The sequence below is a fragment of the Hyperoodon ampullatus genome (genome assembly GCF_949752795.1).
Source record: "Hyperoodon ampullatus genome assembly, chromosome: 9".
In the NCBI taxonomy this organism is placed as follows: domain Eukaryota; kingdom Metazoa; phylum Chordata; class Mammalia; order Artiodactyla; family Ziphiidae; genus Hyperoodon; species Hyperoodon ampullatus.
Window position 1 is genome coordinate 94002277 of NC_136922.1, and position 17028 is coordinate 94019304.

The 17028-nt window shown below is 46.5% G+C and overlaps 1 protein-coding gene across 1 annotated transcript in view; it reads right to left on the bottom strand.

Annotated features, from left to right (window-relative positions):
• Positions 1-204: 204 nt before the first annotated feature.
• Positions 205-17028, bottom strand: part of ATP6V0A4 (ATPase H+ transporting V0 subunit a4) — a gene marked incomplete at both ends in the record, with an annotated part of 46790 nt that continues 29966 nt past the window's right edge. Inside the window, 6 exons of the mRNA XM_079711591.1 lie at positions 205-298; positions 2051-2222; positions 3796-3913; positions 7544-7672; positions 11999-12100; positions 15200-15416. Of these exons, the coding sequence (XP_079567717.1) occupies positions 205-298; positions 2051-2222; positions 3796-3913; positions 7544-7672; positions 11999-12100; positions 15200-15416 (832 nt within the window). The remainder of the gene's footprint in view (positions 299-2050; positions 2223-3795; positions 3914-7543; positions 7673-11998; positions 12101-15199; positions 15417-17028) is intronic.

Here is a 17028-nt window from a genome sequence, read left to right on the forward strand (position 1 = left end):
CTACGACATGGTTAAGTCATATCAAATCCCAGGGCTTACAGATACAATACATGGCTTCCTCCCTCCGGTTAGCGAGAACAATCATTCCATGGACTGCCTTATGCAGGCTGACATTAAAGACAAGACGAAACTTCTTTCATTGGCACAGAGACTGGTGCAGGAGGTGACCGATGGAAGAGGTGGCTGCAGCCACCAGATGTGCAGCTACTGTTCAGCTGTCCCATCCAGGATTTGTTTAAAGGAGAATGGAGAAAACTTGTAACCAGCCCCGACGTAGAACTTGTTCTGGAACTCCACCCTGTCGTTAGGGGCAAGGAGAAGGGGGATTGAACACATAAACGAGAGACTGGCAGCTGGAGGGGAGAGGCTGAGCATGTGTAAAATGAAGCACCAGGTGACGAAGGCGCCCCAGGCTGGCAGCCACTGCAGGAACCCTCTGAGGCTTTTTTTTTTTTTTTTGCGGTACGCGGGCCTCTCACTGCTGTAGCCTCCCCCGTTGCGGAGCACAGGCTCCGGATGCGCAGGCTCAGCAGCCATGGCTCACGGGCCCAGCCGCTCCACGGCACGTGGGATCTTCCCGGACCGGGGCACGAACCCGTGTCCCTTGCATCGGCAGGCAGACTCTCAACCACTGCGCCACCAGGGAAGCCCTGAGGCTTTTTTTTTAAATCCTTCTCTTGCCTCCCTCTTACACCTTCCCCTCCCCCGACCCCACTTCTTCCAGGCCTTTGCTAGTGGCCTCAAGGACCAGAGCATGACCTCCCCCAGCTCCCACCAGACGAGAAGCCCTTGCTAGGCAGTACCGGATGAGGAGCTGGTGATGAGACAGCGTGTCACCAGGTTGTACGAGGTTTTTCGTTTCCATCCTGATCTTAAACTGCGGGGCTTACGTGATTGCAGAACCACCAGAGCCTTGACTTATATTTTTATAACTTACATAACAGATATCATGTATGATCATTTCCGCTTTATTATATTGCAGAGTTCATTTCTTTAATGACACGGGGAGAAATGACGTTATAGCCTCAGGTGGGGGACACTGTGATTCTCTCAACTCAACAGGTGAAGTGTGAAACCTTTTCTTTATGAACAGTGGCTACAGAGGGAGGGAGGAAGCCCCAGGGTTGCTAAGGACAGTCTGGTTCAGGATGCACAGGAGCTCTGATGCTTCAGTATGGACAGCACACTCAAAACTCTCGGCTGAAACGTGACTTGGGAGAGAGAGAAGCCTAAACAAATGTTTTCATATTCATCAGCCCAGTGATGGCTGACAGTCTCTGGACACATCTGTGAATGTCAAGGGCCTCCAGTGAGCGCCTTCCTCCTGCTCGGTACCCTCCTTCTGTTTCCACTTTCCAAGAGTTCAGTCGCGGGACTTCCCTTGTGGTCCAGTGGTTAAAAATCTGCCTTCCAATGCAGGGGACGCAGGTTCGATCCCAGGTCGGGCAACTAAGATCCCACATGCCACAGGGCAACTAAGCCCATGAGCTGCAACTACTGAGCCCACACCCCACAGCTAGAGAGCCCGCGTGCCACAACTAGAGAAGCCCGCATGCCACAAAGAAGATCCCGCAAGCTACAACTAAGACCCGACGCAGCCAAATAAATAAATAATTAATTTAAAAAGGGAAAAAAAAAAGAGTTTAGTTGTCTGCTCTGTTGGTATAACTCCAGCACTCAGCAACAAAGGCCAGACATCTGAGATTTGCTCAGCATTGCCCTCTGTGAGCCTTTCAGATCCGTCATCTGACCAACAATTGAAGCCAATTATAATAACAAATGAACATCTGTTATTCTGAAGCCAATTATAAGAACAAATGACCATTTCTAACATGTCTTACAGAGCAGTCACTGTATATGTATATATGCTCCCAGGTATTACATCATTTAATATCATACCAACAAGAGGACTAAACTAAGGTTCCAAAAAGGTACGTGAATTGCTAATGTCACACAGCAGGTCAGGATCTGAACCCAGTTGGCTGGCCCTACAGCCCATCCTCTTTCCCTAGAGCACACTGAGAGCATCTACCCTACAACCAGTTCTTACCAGTGCAGCCGCAGGGCATGCAGGAAAGCTGAGAGGCCCTCCATGATCAGAAGGATGGCTACCGTCAGAACAGCAAATATGGCAAAAATGATGAAGACCCCAATGAGTCCTCCCCAGCCTTGCACGCGAAGGCCAATGTTCATCACCATGGTCCAGAGCACTTCAGACAGTTCTGCAAGATGCAAGAGAAACATTCTCAACCACACGGTTTATCTGGCAAATGCAGATTATTCTTACACCATAATCCTGGACCTGCACACACTACGACTCAGCAACTCCACTCCCAGGTGGAGAATGCGGTCATGTGTGCCCTGGGGTACCTGCGTGAGACTGTCTACGCAGCTTTGGAGGAGGTTCCATCAAGAGGACAAGTATATGATGGCATATTATTCACCAATGAAAGTGAGCAAACCATAGCTACTGGCAGCAACGTGAATAAGTCCAAGTAACATCATCTTATGCCAAAGAAGCAAAACACAAAAGAATACATGTACTATGATTTCATACGCACTGAATGTTTGTTTCTCCTCCAGCCCCTCAAATTCATATATTAAAGCCCTAACCCCAAAGTGATGGTACTTGGGAGATGAGGGTGGGATCCTCATGATGGGATTAGTGCCCTTATAAGAAGAGATACCAGAGAACCCCCCCACCCCTTCCAGGGAGATACTGTAATTACAGGAGTTTGTGCAAGGAAACAAACACAGCCAGAGCAGTCAAGACCACACCAACGCTGAGCACTTGCTTTTCTGCTGTAAGTCAACAATCAGGCTCACTTTCACTGCTTTGCTTTCTATCCCTTTAGCACACATTTTGGCCTGGCTTCTCTGTTCTTGTCATTATGCCCAGTGCTGGGAATGCAGAGATAAAAGTCAGGGTCCTTGCCTTTCAGGAGCCGACAGTCTAGTAGGGAGACAGGCTAATGAGACAGAATTACAATCGGTGCTAGGATGGGGCACCTCCAGAACCCAGGGGAAGGGCACCTTCCAGACTGGGGACCAGGGAGGAAGACTACCCAGGAAAGGTGCTAGCCAAGCTGAGTTCTGAAGGAAGGATGAGACATCAGGTGGGGAGAGACTTAAAGAAGGGAAGAATTTTACAGGCAAGGGAGCTGCGGGGCAAACACACAGAGGGGCCCAGCTAGTGTGGCATCTTTGGGAGCCTTGGTGCAGTTGCTTGTGGCCACTGCACATGAAATGGGGAAGGGGGTGGGAGTAATCGGGAGCCGGTGGGGCATGCAGGGAAATACCAAGAGACAAGACAGGAGAAGCAGGCAGAAATCAAGAGGGGTTTTACAAAGTAAGCTGATGAGTCAAGATTCCAGACTTAAGTCATTCTTGGGGCTTGAATCTTTATACCAAGGGATGCAAGGGGCCTGTAGAAACTAGGAAAGGCAAGGAAATAGATTCTCCCCAAGAGCTTCCAGAAAAAACAGACCTGCCAACACCTTGTTTATAGGACTTCTGGCCTCCAGAACTGTAAGATAGTCAATTTCACAGTGTTCTGAGCTGCCACATATGTGGTAATTTTTTACAGCAGCAACTGGAAGCTGATACAGAGGGAAACCACTCCAGCAAGATAAAGCCAGACCTACTGAAAAAAGTCACTTCTACTATGAAAGAAGAGCCATTCTTCTGGCCAGCGCACCAGAAATGACCCAGAAGTCACTTTCACCTAAAAGTACATTGCAACTGTTTCCAAAGGGACAGGCGATGGTGGCCCTGCCGTGTGGCCCGCTCACTCACGTGCATGCGCCAGGCTGAGGGCCCAGAGCCGGAGGTAGGAGGCTGTGTTGGAAATGCAGCCCAGGCAGTACTCAATCGTGTGGATGGCCTGATGCACAAAGATGTCTCCAAAGTTGAACTGAAAGAGAGAATTTGTAATGCTATTTCATTAAGTACTTTCTACTCAAACGCATTACAAATGATACAACGGACGAATAAGGCCTGGACTCTGCTGTTAAGACATTTCCAGTTGAACCAGGGGGAAATAGGTATTAATATACTTGTAGAAAGAGAATGAGCAGCCCAAAGTAGGATATGGTGTGTGTGCAGTAACATTTCCCAGAAATGGTTGAAAAGAGCTCAAAGCAGCAGAATGGTTGCTTGGTAAGGGGAGCTGAGATTTGTGCTGAGCTGTGAAGAACAGGGAGGGAAAAAGAGAAGCCAGATCATTCCTGGTAAAGAAAATGACTCCGGGTAAGGAAAAGGCAGGTGGTTGGGAACGTCATGAAAGTAAGTTTGGGAGAAAAACCATTTGGCTCGACTGGGAGCTTGCTGAGGTGAGGAGAGTCAGCTGTGGAAGCTGTGGGAAAGGCAAGGATGGACACAATCGAGAAAACCACCTGGAGTCATGAGGAACAAGTAAAAGTATCTCAATAAAATAAAGAAAGATTGGAGACAAGATTAATCTGGTAGAAAAATGGATCAGGGAAAGGATAGCCCATAAGCAAAACAAGCCAACGTGTTGATTACGTTAGTAATCCAGGTATGAGGGGAAAAGGAACAGTGCAAAGACAGCAATAGATCATTCTTTTCTTTCATTTACTCTGATGTTATGAGGGAAACAATCTGACTGGCACCATCCCTGCCCTGAAGCAGCTCACCGCCCAGCAGGGAGAAGATGCAAACAGACAGTTACCACACATCAGCATGGGAACTGCAATAACCAAGAATGCAGGGGTGTCGTGGGAACACAGAGAAGGGTCCCTCACCCAGCAGGGCCAGGGTCATACAGGGCTCTGAGGTCCCTGAGCCCGAATGGGTGAAAGAATGGCACTGGCAGAAATGAATAAGTTGGAGAAGGGGAGTAGCTGATGCCCAGATGTGTTGCGTTGCAGGTGATAGCTGGCCATACAGGCTGAACCTCTCAGCACAGACCAGCAGAGGCAGAACAGGCTCAGAGGAAAAGCCTGGGCTGGAAAGGGTCACCTGGGACCACACCTGTCCGAGGAGTGAGAGTGGGAGCTGAGAGGACCGAGAAGATGAACAAGGGGAAGATCGTGAAAAGAAGAGCTGCCACCCTTAGGAAACATCGCAACTCAAGAGATAAGAAAGAAGGAAACTGATGATGAAATGAAAAGGTCAAAGAACTGGGAGCAGTCACAGGGCTGTGGTCCGGGACGTCAAGGATGGAGGGATATCCAGGAAGAAATGGGGGTTGTGGTCGCTGGGGGTTGTGGTCAGATGCTATGGGGAAAGGACCAAACTCAGTGCCTCCCCTCCCACTCCTCAGTGAAAACAGTGCCTCCCCTCCCACTCCTCAGTGAAAACAGCAGGGAGGAACGGAAGGGGCGGGGATGGGCAGAGGCGGAGAGAGAGTCACAGTAACAGAGGAATGTCTGGTGAAGAATTAACCGCAGCCAAAAAGAGAGGTCTGGCTTTGCCCTGGCTCCTGGGAGGCAACCTCTAAATGCTCGGCATTTCCCAAGTGAAAGAGACGTCTGATATTCATGGTCCGTCCCTGGGACCACACCTCACCACTTTTGCTAATGTCTATGGTTGGGCACTTGGTAGTTTAAGTGGCAGATGGCTTCAGGTGGTTAGAGAGTTGAGACTTTCAGCCACACATTATCAACCCAAACCCATCTCCAGGCAGGGGACAGAGCTGGAGATTGAGTGCAACCACCTGGACTGCACTTGGGTCAATCACACCTACGTAATGACACCCCAATAAAACATCAGACACAGAAGCTCAGGGGAGCTTCCTGAGTTAACAATACGATAATACTGCCACATGTCAATGCCGGGAGAGTCATGCATCCCTAAGAACACAGAAGCTTTGCATTTGGAACCTTCCCAGTGTCAGATTCTGCTTACTTGGGTCTTCCTCTGGCTGGTTCTGATTTGTAGACTTTTGTTGTAAGTAAAACTGTAATTGAAAGTATAGCATTCTCCTGAGTTCTGTGAGCTCTCTACAAATGACTGAACATGAGGGAGTCTGAGGGGACCTCCAAACTTGTGGCTGGTGTCAGAAGTGTTGGGTAGACTGGGCAGTCTGGAGAACTGGGCCCTTAACCTGGAGTTTGGCTAACTCCGGGTGTGGAGAGAAGTGAGACAGGAGCTGGAGGGGGAAGCAGAGTCGAGCCTGTATGTGCCTTGTGCTGGGAGACCCAGGCATGATTGTACTGGGGGAAAGAGCCGTCAGATGGAGCCTGAAGCCGCCCCCAGTGAAGGCAGCTGGTTCTCGAAGGATGTGGCAGGTGAACGTTGACCGGATATATACCGAGGCCACGAGGAGGATGGATGAGGAAGGCTGTACTGGACAGGTTAGGACTTGATGAGTCAGAAGATGTGTGGGTTGGATTCTAAAACATTCCAGCAGGTCTGGCAGACCTAGTAATACCAATCGCCGTGAATATGGGTTACTGTCTGTACCTGGAATCTTGTTGGGAAAACTTTCCATGATCCAGATTTTTCATTAATTCTAATTGACTATTCATTGGTGCAAATGAATACTTGTTGGGTTTTTTTTAAGTAGTTAACACCACAGACGGAGTTATTTATAGCACTTCTCAGGCCTCAGGAACCTTGTCCCCACTCCAGAATTAGAACAGAGCTCGGGTTAAAACCCCCCGCCCGGGGTTCAGGACTGTGGGTGACTTCAGTCATGGTATAAAAACAGCCAGCCGTCTTGTCTGAGAAAACATGGTACATTCCTGAGGGGGGAGTGGTTGCCCTTGGATGGAAAGGGACAGGGAGGGAGGAGAGAAGAACACATGAATTTGTGACTTCACGTGAGAGGCAGACAATGTTACAAAGATAAGTGAACAAAGAAGAGACTGAGCCAGGGTTGAGGCCAGAGGCGGCGATGGCGTCTGAGTGTGCTTACGCTGGGGAGGAGGACTGGGAATAAATAACCCACTTCTTGCTTCAATATAAGGGTCCAGACTTGGCCTCTGCTCTCATGAGTGAGGGTCACTGATGGGAAAGATCATCATAAATGTAGCAGACTCCCAGGGGCACAGTTCTGAGCCAAGGAGACCTCAGTAACATTTAGGACCTTCTATGTCACTAAACGTGAGGCTGATATTCACCTCATACTCACAGATAGAGCAGCACCTGGGCGTAATTATTTAAAATGCTCCCTGATTGGCTGGTAAGTAGCTGTAAGCTTAAGTGCCCCCCCTTTCCTGGGACCTCCCCAACTTCCCATGACTCAGTGATGACAGGATTGCCACCAGCAGGGTCCTCCCAACCCTCCCAGCTCTACTGCCTAAGTCTGTTCTGATTGGCTGGTGCCCACACGCTACTGGTTGTTAAATACGTGAGCATCATCCCTGACTAGATCTGGCTTCTAGAATCTGTACAAACTGGAAGTCTTCATAGGGTGTCAAGTCCCAAATACCTCTTCCCTCTTCTTTAGATAAGCAATTTTTTTTTTGGCCATGCAGCTCATGGGATCTCAGTTCCACAACCAGGGATCAAACCTGGGCCACGGGAGTGACAGCACCAAATCCTAACCACTAGGCCACCAGGGAACTCCCCCAAATACCTCTTCATCATGGTCATCCTGAGCCCCATGGGCACCTGCAGAAGCCCTGTGACCAGGGCTCATGGAAGAATTGGAGTTGTCACCTTCAATGTCCTCGGTGGCATCTTCTTGGATCCTGGAGGCCTGTAGCTTTCAGCAAATAAGAAAATGCAGTGTCAAATTCACCCTTAGAATGACAAAACTTCTATATAAAATAAAGGCTATCATTAAATATTAGCTATGTCCCAGATACTGTTCTAAACCCTCTATTCAATCTTTTTATGTAAGCACCCCATTCTACAGAGAAGTAAACTTAAGTAACAGAAAGGTTAAGAAATGAGCCCAGGACTGCACAGCTGGTAAGGCTAGTTAGTGGCAGAGCCAGGATTCAAATCCAGGCGGTCTAATTCCAGGGCATGTGCTTTTCTCCACTGTGTTCCAGAATGTGCCAAATTAATCACACTCTTTACAGTAAACCAATCATCGTGTGACCCAAACAGCCAGATTTCTACAAGCAAAATTAGGAGGGATTAATGACTGCTATGGTCTGAATGTTTGTGTCCCCCCACAAAATTCATGTTAAAATCCTAACCCCCAAAGATGAAAGTATTAGGAAGTGGAGCCTTTGGAAGGCACTTAGGTCATGAGGGTGGAGCCCTCGTGAATGGGATTAGTGTCTTATAAAAGAGGCTTCAGAGAGCTCCCAAGCTCCTCCCATCAGGTGAGGACACAGAAGGATGTCAGCAGTGAACCAGGAAAGGGGCTTCACCAGAAGGTGACGATGCTGACACCTTGATCTTGGACTTCTAGCCTTCAGAACTGTGAGCAATAAATTTCTGTTGTTTTAGCCACCCAGTGTGCAGTATTTTGCTACAGCAGCCCAAACGGACTAGACAATGACTTTACCAACACAAACATACTTTTTAAAATAAAAACATCACTTTATAAAAATAGCTGAGAAAAAAATTCAAGGAAAAAAAAATCTAGGTGTAGTCACCATTCAATTTGGCCTGGTTTTCTCCTTGAATCTGAAGAAAATATTTCTTTCAAGTCACTGTGAAATTTAATGTCCCACATCCAAAGTTCTTCCTAGAATGATTTCACAGGTGACGTATTGCAAATTAGGCATTAAAGTATCTTTACCTTTCTTTCTTCAGCAGGTCTGAACCTGATATTTGCAGATCTTTGGGCAAAGGTACAAATGAAAGCCCACATGCCATATGTTTAAATATTTAAAAGTTATAAATCAAGCCAACAAACTCCTAAATAAAATATGTTCTGGCCTCTGTCTTGATAAATAAATTCTCACAAGAACTTGGAAGACCAGGTTCAAATTCAGCATCCCACACCAGGACATGGCAGCATGGGAGAGCTGGCCCTGCACCCCGGCGTGTGACCCTTCCCTTCTCACCTGTGATTTCATCTCACAGCACAAGGGCTGTGGCCTCGTGTGCACATGCGTGTACACTCCCACCCAAATGTCTACGTTCCACCCACACTCCCTCCTTGGGAGCGCTGCTGCCCCTTGGCCACACCAGGGTCAGTGGTATCCAGGCCAGTGCTGTGGTTGGCCCTTTTTATGCCCTGGAAGTGGGCTTGTGTCCATGTGGACTGGAATTCCAGGGTGCTGGGTACCAAGATGGGGCTCTGGGTAAGCCTCTCCCCTTGGCCCATGGTTCCTTGCCCCATGGTGAGGAATGGGGCTCAAGTTAACATTACTTTGTCTTCTTGAAATCCTATTTTCTCTCCCCATCAACTTAAGGAAGAAAATACCAAAGAAGAAACAGAAGACAGTTTTTCCATTTCCATCTTTAAATGCTAGCCTTTTCTGGTCATATCCTGAAATTGGTTCAAATGAGTATAAACAACTGTGTAGAAGCATGACACTGGGACTTTGTGGATCTCACTGACTCTTCTTCCCATTCAAAATATACTTTGCAATCCCCCTAACTAAACATCTCACAGTGTTTGAGCTGGATGCTGTCTGAAATAAAATAGTAATCAATTTTAAATTAGTTACTTGCAACTTTCTAAAAACACGTAAAACACGTGTGCACAAAGACAGACACAAGGATGTTCACAGCAGCACTATTTATAATTACTAACAACACTGGAAAAAAGCCAAATAGCTATCAATATATGAATGGATAACCAAATTGTGGTATATTCATGCAAGGGAATACTATAATACATAGCTATCACACACACACACACACACACACACACACAATCTCTCAAACATAACACTGGATGAAGGAAGCCAGATCCAAATGAAGGCATGGTGCATGGTTCCACTTACATAAAGTTCAAGAGCAGGGAAAACTAACCTATGGTGTTAGAAGTCAGGATAATGGTTGACCTTGGGTTGAGAGTGACCGGAAGGAGGCACACAGGGACTTCAGGGTCTGATGGTGTTCTGCGTCTCTATCTGACTGCTGGTCACACGGATGTGTTCATGTTATGATACTTCACTGATCTGTGCCCTTATCATTTGTGCACTTTGACGTATGTAGGTTATACTTCAATGAATTTTAGCATAGAAGACACGCATGTAAATGTAAAGATTTTAAATAGAAATGCAAAGTTACTTTACTGTGACCTGGGATACGGAGTGATAGGAGACCTGGGTCCACGGCAGCAAGTCAGAAGAGGAAGCAGAATGTGGGTGGTCCAGGCAGTCCAGGGGGCTGGCATGAGTAGTTCTGGGGAGGAGGTGTGTGCTCACTGGCTGCCTACAGGGTGCGTGTCAAAAGGGCCACATCACAGGTGGCCCTCTAGGGAAGGGGTTTCCAAACCATGTCCTGCAGGGACCCAGGGCTACAGGGTTACAGAGGAGCCTGAGGAGATGGGACCTCTGCTCATTTCCCCCCGAGGCCCATCAGAACAAGTCTGTTTATAATCTCTATATACTGGGCCTCTTTAAGGTTTCACAGGGGGAATTGAGAGGAGGCCAAATAATTCCATTATGGAATCACCTCTTGGATGGAGGTAGAAGGAAATGTTTCTGACATGAAAAAGGACCATCTAATCAGCAGCCTAAGGAGTCAATCGACAGCTACACATCCCAGGGGCCAAGGAGGCAGGCCTCCAAGCAGTCTTTGGGAGCCCCTGTTCCCCTGAATCAGCCTAGGAGGTATCGCCCAAGATGGCAGACTACAAAAGCACCTCTTCTTCCTTCCCTGTCATACAAGTCATCCATGGGGAAAAGGGAGAAATCCATCACTTTGGACTCAGCCACTATTTAAACAGCTTTTGTGGAGCAAAGAATAAGACAAGCTATGGTTTGAGAGTCCTGGGACTCAGGCGAGCCAGCAGTAACCTAGTCCTCGACTTACGGACAGGTTGAGTTTCTAAGAAAGACAGTTGCAACTATTTCTGCAGAAAGGTATTTGCCACCTTCCTTTGAAACACCAGTTCACCTATTTGGACAATGGTCCACCTCAACTCTCCTTTACCATCTTGGTCTCTCACCTATTTACCAAACAATAAACAAGTATTCTTTGGTTTGCCTTCCTGTGTATTTATATCCCACATAAATTATATTTCAGACAGGTTTTGGATCTGGTCAAGGCTGGCAGGAAATAGTGGGAGAGGCAGGTGATTTACAAAGAGAGCGCCACCTAGAGACGAACCTCCTGAACTCCAGCCTGGACCCACCTAGGTCCCTGACTCTACTGTCAGCCACGTCTGAGTTTAGAAAAAAAGGTTTATCTGAAAATATTTCCAACCACTTAAAACATATGTGATCTCAGCATAGACCACTTAATCTTTTGCACTAACAGAGGGAAGCAGAGACCAATCATCTCAAACAGTGCCTGTGTGTCCTTTCCAGACTCTAATGCTCCCTGGAAGGTTAATCTTCCCAAATCCTATTTGATTTAGGCTGACAGTAAACACTTCGTCACCTCCTGAGTAAACCTGAGCCTCAGGAGAAGTTTAGACAAAAGGAGGAAGTGGGCTGAAACTGGTGTTTGACAATAGGGTGAAAATCAGAAAAACAAGAACAGACTTATTTAAACGTGTTTCCTCCTCTAGTTCCCTCTCACCATCTGTAACATAATACAGTAAAAGCCCACAACTTTACTTTTTTCCCCACAACTTTAGAATCCTGATGAAAACAACTTTCAACACTCATTAACACACTAAAACTATAGTAAAAGACTCTTATTTTCAACTAATAAAACAACCACATTCAGAGCCTTAAAAGTCATTAACTACCACTTGACTCAGCACACACACCCCAAGCACGGTTTGCAGAACGTAAGATTTAACTGTGACCATTATGCTGGAATCAAGAAAGCCCCAAGGAAAAGCTGAGCTCTACAGTAGGAAGCATACCTGGGGTGGGCCAGTTCCTCACCACACCAGGTCCTTCAGGCCCTGGTAAATGCAGTGTTCTCTCTAAACCCCAACTTACATTTGCAGGGAACCCACATTCCTACCCACAGTGAGTGAATGGAAGTGGATGGTGCTTACCTGGGATTTCTGATGACTGGCTCTAAGAATAAACGGCTTAATCAGAAGCATCCACGGCACAGAAATCAAAGCCATAATAACAAAGAAGCTCTGGACTTCTTGCTGTAAGACCAAAACCGTAAGATCCTATCATTTCAAGGTGATTGCACAGCACATTTCATATGATACAAATGGTAAATATGTATCATTCCAGCTGCACTTTATTTGGAGTGATCTCAAGCATTTCAATGGACCCATTCACCCTCCCATCTTGGACCATTTCCAGTGCAGAGAGAGAACTGTCAGTCTGGTGGTACGGGGTGTCCACTCATGGTGGACACTGGAGTCTCCCTCTCTTTATTCCTTACTCTCCAAGTGGTCCCGTATCATACACCCACACCATGTGGAGCCTGTCATTGGACAGAAGTGCTCATGAGCCACATCATAAGGGCAACTTCATTTGTCCCTCGTCCCCTTGACTCTGTTCCATGGGGACAGTCAGCCCTGGCCCTGGACAAAGAGAAGGCCTGGCACTGCACTGGTCACTCTGGAGTGACCAAAAGTCCTTGGGTCACTTTAAATCACAAACTGACTGTCTCCATCAGTAACCTTGTATTTCCAGTACTACTAAGCCCTCTTGCTCTCTCTTGCAAAAAAAATCATCCCCTACTCGCACAGACTCACTGTGGGTGAGGTACCTAACGGGTCCTGGGATGCCTGGGCTGAACTCTCTTTTGCTGTCTCTCTCTCTGTCACAGTTCACTTTGGAGTGAGGCGTCTATGGTCTTCATGCCCCGCTGAAGCCCAGGAGTTGTCCAATTTTATCATCCTGTCACATATTTCCTTTCACATCCTCACCCCCAACTCTTTTTCCTACCCTCTCGAGTCACTGGGTTTGAGGACTGACCCAGAGCTGCTATGGTCTGAAGAACCAGGACTCCCGGGAAGGCTTCATCAGAGCCATTGTAAAGGTGTAGAAATGGGGTGCTCAGAGTAAAAGGGAAAACGTTTCTTGAGCCCTCACATTTCTTTAACTGTTCTGGCCAAGCTCCCAGTGAGACAATTTATTATCATCCCAATTGTAAAAAGATTTACCCCGATAACAGTGGAAACATTTTATCTTCTCCATCTCCTACCGTCCTCCACTCTTTTTTTTTTAATAAATTTATTTTCTTTTATTTTATTTTTGGCTGAGTTGGGTCTTTGTTACTGGCCACGGGCTTTCTCTAGTTGTGGTGAGCGGGGGCTACTCTTCATTGCGGTGTGCGGGCTTCTCATTGTGGTGGCTTCTCTTGTTGCAGAGCACAGGCTCTACACGTGTGGGCTTCAGTAGTTGTGGCACATGGGCTCTAGAGCGCAGACTCAGTAGTTGTGGTGCACAGGCTTCAGTAGTTGTGGCACGCGGGCTCAGTAGTTGTGGCTTGAGGGCTCTAGAGCGCAGGCTCAGTAGTTGTGATGCACGGGCTTAGTTGCTCCTCGGCATGTGGGATCTTCCCGGACCAGGACTCGAACCTGTGTCCCCTGCATTGGCAGGTGGATTCTTAACCACTGCGCCACCAGGGAAGCCTTCTCCTCCACTCTTAACTGGTCCCAAGTAGGGGGAGAACCACGGGAACACACACGGCACTTGCCAGTCCCAGGCCCCTGTCCTCAAAGCTACCTCGTTGCCATTTGCCCATTTAGATATCATGCTTTTTTCCCCTCACAATGTACAAAGCAACCAGAGATGTCTACTTATCTGTTGCTCTTCTTCTTTGATATTGAAACATGGCACGAAGCAACCAGCGCAGTGTTTGTATTAGTAACTTACACTGTCTCTTCCAGCTGCATGACGGGAAGATGAGGTTATGGAAACTGCAAACTGTGTCTAGATAATCAATCTTCATTCCAGGGTGTGGAAACCAGCCAACTCCAAATAACATTTTTGAATGGAAAAAAGCTGGAAAAGCCATTCACTGTTCAATGTTCAGCGCACTAAGACAGGACTTTAGTCTTTAGGAAAAGAATCAGCACATGAACTATGTGGCGAATCTGAGTACCGTGCCTCAAAGAGAAGACTTGTTTGGGAAATCCAAGTGAACTTTCGTTTAGACTCCAGCATTGCATAAACGAACCTTCCAGATACATTCATTTAATGCCAGTAGTCTAGGGATGGTTCCTACACCATCGATGTATAACAAACAGGTGCAACAATAGTAAGGTGGGATACAAGAGAGCTTTCAGAGCTATATGTCGTCTCTGATTATTAGCTAAAATCATTCCTTACTTTTTCTTCTTCTTATTTGCTGCTTCTGTAGGGGAGGAGAACACAGCTAGGATTCAAACTCATGAGGACGTGTGGCTGTAACTGGGACCCAGGATGAGTGGTCACTGGCAGGTGCCATGTGCTCCACCTGGTATTGGGAAATCTAGCCCTAGAGCTTGATCCAGAGGAATTAGAACCTATATAAGTGGGTTCTCCCTTAGTGAAAATCTACCAGCAAACAATATGATCAGGTTATCACTGGGAGAGGCCAGAGGAAAAGAACTATTTGTGTTACCAAAAATTAGCCACTGAGATATTTTTATACCCACCTCTCATGGGACATTGATACTTTTTTAAAATAAAATATTAAGTTGATAATGAGGCTGAAAGAAACAGAAGTCAGAATGGCAATAACATCCAACTGTTGGAAGGTATCATCCATAGAAGAAGAGCCCAAAGAAAAAAAAGAAAGAAAGCATCTCCAATTAGCCATGGAAGCTCATAGGACAGCATGAGTTTGGTTCAGTTTTCCAGAAACTCACTCCCCATGTGAACAGAGGGATTCTTCTTCTTGACTCTATTTCAATTTTCTTTCTTGTGAACCTTACTACAGTTTACTTTTATAATAAAAGATTATTCATTTTTAAGGTGCTATTTAGAGCATTTACAGTTTCAAGCCAATCAATCGAAGGATTATTGTTTTCTTTCTTTGCAGACAACGTACAAGCTAATTTTCAACCCCACAGCAATAATCCCTCCCATGTATTACCCAGATAGGAATGGCTGGAGCCACACCACAGCACTGCCCTCAGCACCCAGACGTTCATCCAATAAGACCTTCTGAATTTGAAGAACCTAACACATCGGGTGCTGAGATGGCTCAGCCTTGCAAATAATTACTCTCTGCAGTACCCAAGAGTAGGAAAGAGATTTAACATAATCAAGTGCGTAAAAGAAGAAAAAAGCCCCATAAATACCTGATGTTTGTATAGGGGTGCATTCGAAGGGTCATTATAGTTAAACAGGAACATGTTGATGAAGTGGATGAGGATGCTCGGCGCTCGCTGGGACACAGATACATCGAAGGAGCACCATTTGAAAATGATCATGAAGACCAGGTATCCAAAAAGACACAGGATAAAAATCATCTCGGGGATGAACCGCAGAATGATGTTGAGAGTGTTTCTGAAGAATCTGAGGGGGGGAAACATACACACATACAAGACAGAACATTGAAGGAATACCAACAACTCACTATTCTCTCCAAATCACCAAATGTTCATTTCTTTGAACCCTGCATCCACTCCCCAGGCAAGCGGCAATCATGCATGGCTGGAGAAGATGAGAAAGAAAGGTGCTTTTGCACAAAAGGTTCAGAGAGAACCAGGGTCTAGAAGATAAAGTCTGAGGCAGAGGGCAGGCTCACATAGACAATTGATGATCTGGCCACAGCTTCCCATGCAGACCTAATTCATATCAACACAGTTAATGGTACAAGGATACAGAAGCATGGCTTGGCAGCTTTTCCCCTAAGGATGCCCTAGGACAGGGGTCGGTCAACAATGGCCCACAGGCCAAACTGAGCCCATCACCTAGTTGTGTACAGCTTTAACTGTTAACATCATTAAATGGTTGGGGGGGAAAAATCAAAAGAATATTTGATGACACGTGAAAATTATAGGAAATTCAAATTTCAGTTTTCATAAATAAAGTTCTATTGGAACACACTCACACTCGTTTGTTTACATATAGTCTGTGGCAGCATTCACACTACAACACCAGAATTGAGTAGCTGTGACACAGACCATCTGGCCTGCAAAGCCTAAAACATTTACTATCTGGCCCTTTACAGAGAAAGTTTGCCAACTTCTGCTCTAAGACATAGAGAGAGTCCCACAAGACTAAGCTGGGGGACATCCAGTTAAAATGTCAGAAAAGGGCCCCAGACCCTTTGTCAATTGTAAGAGTTATTGGAGGGAAAAATGGAGATCCCATGATAAAGCAGGATTACTAGAGATAGTTGAGGCCAGCCTGACACACGATGTCAATCATAGCCCAGAAAGCACTTCCTGGTTTTCTCTCTCATTTAACTCTCACAGCACTTTCAGGCAGGCAGGAGTACCAAGGCGCTGTCATTCGTTTACTCACTAAATAGTTCTTATTTTTTAAGTAGAATCATACATCTATTGGTTTTCTGATTGGAGGTCACCATGTGACTGGCTCTGGTCAATGAAATGGGAATGGAGGTGGCATGTGTCACTCCAGGTGGAAGCTTAAGAGTCAGTGGGTAACTGACCACACTCTCCTGTCACAGCAACTGGCAGCTTCCAGGTGGTGGCAGCCCATCCATCAGCTCTGGTCCCAGTGTGAGGATGAGATGAGCAGCGCCCCTGGTGGCCCACGATGACACGCATCACGGTCATAAACCACTGTGATTTGGGAGCTGTTTCTTACCGCACAATAATCGACCCGTTCTGACTCCTCTATTCCCATTCTACAGCAGAAAATGATCTCAGAGACGTTAAGCTACACATCTATGATCACACAGCTATAAAGAGTTAGAACCATCAGTCAAACCTCCGACTCGAAACTCTGTACCATTTCTTTGGCACTGTGCTGACCTCCTGGCAGGTGGGTTTCAGCAATACCTACAAGCTGCCATGTCCACAAAAGTATCTCTAAATAGGCATATTTGAGGCTGTTTTCAAACATTCACAACTTTAGCACAAATATGCAAGTTTGAGAAGCTTTCTAGGGATCAATCTTAACAGAAAGAAAAGATGGGAGAACGTTAACAGTCAAAGAA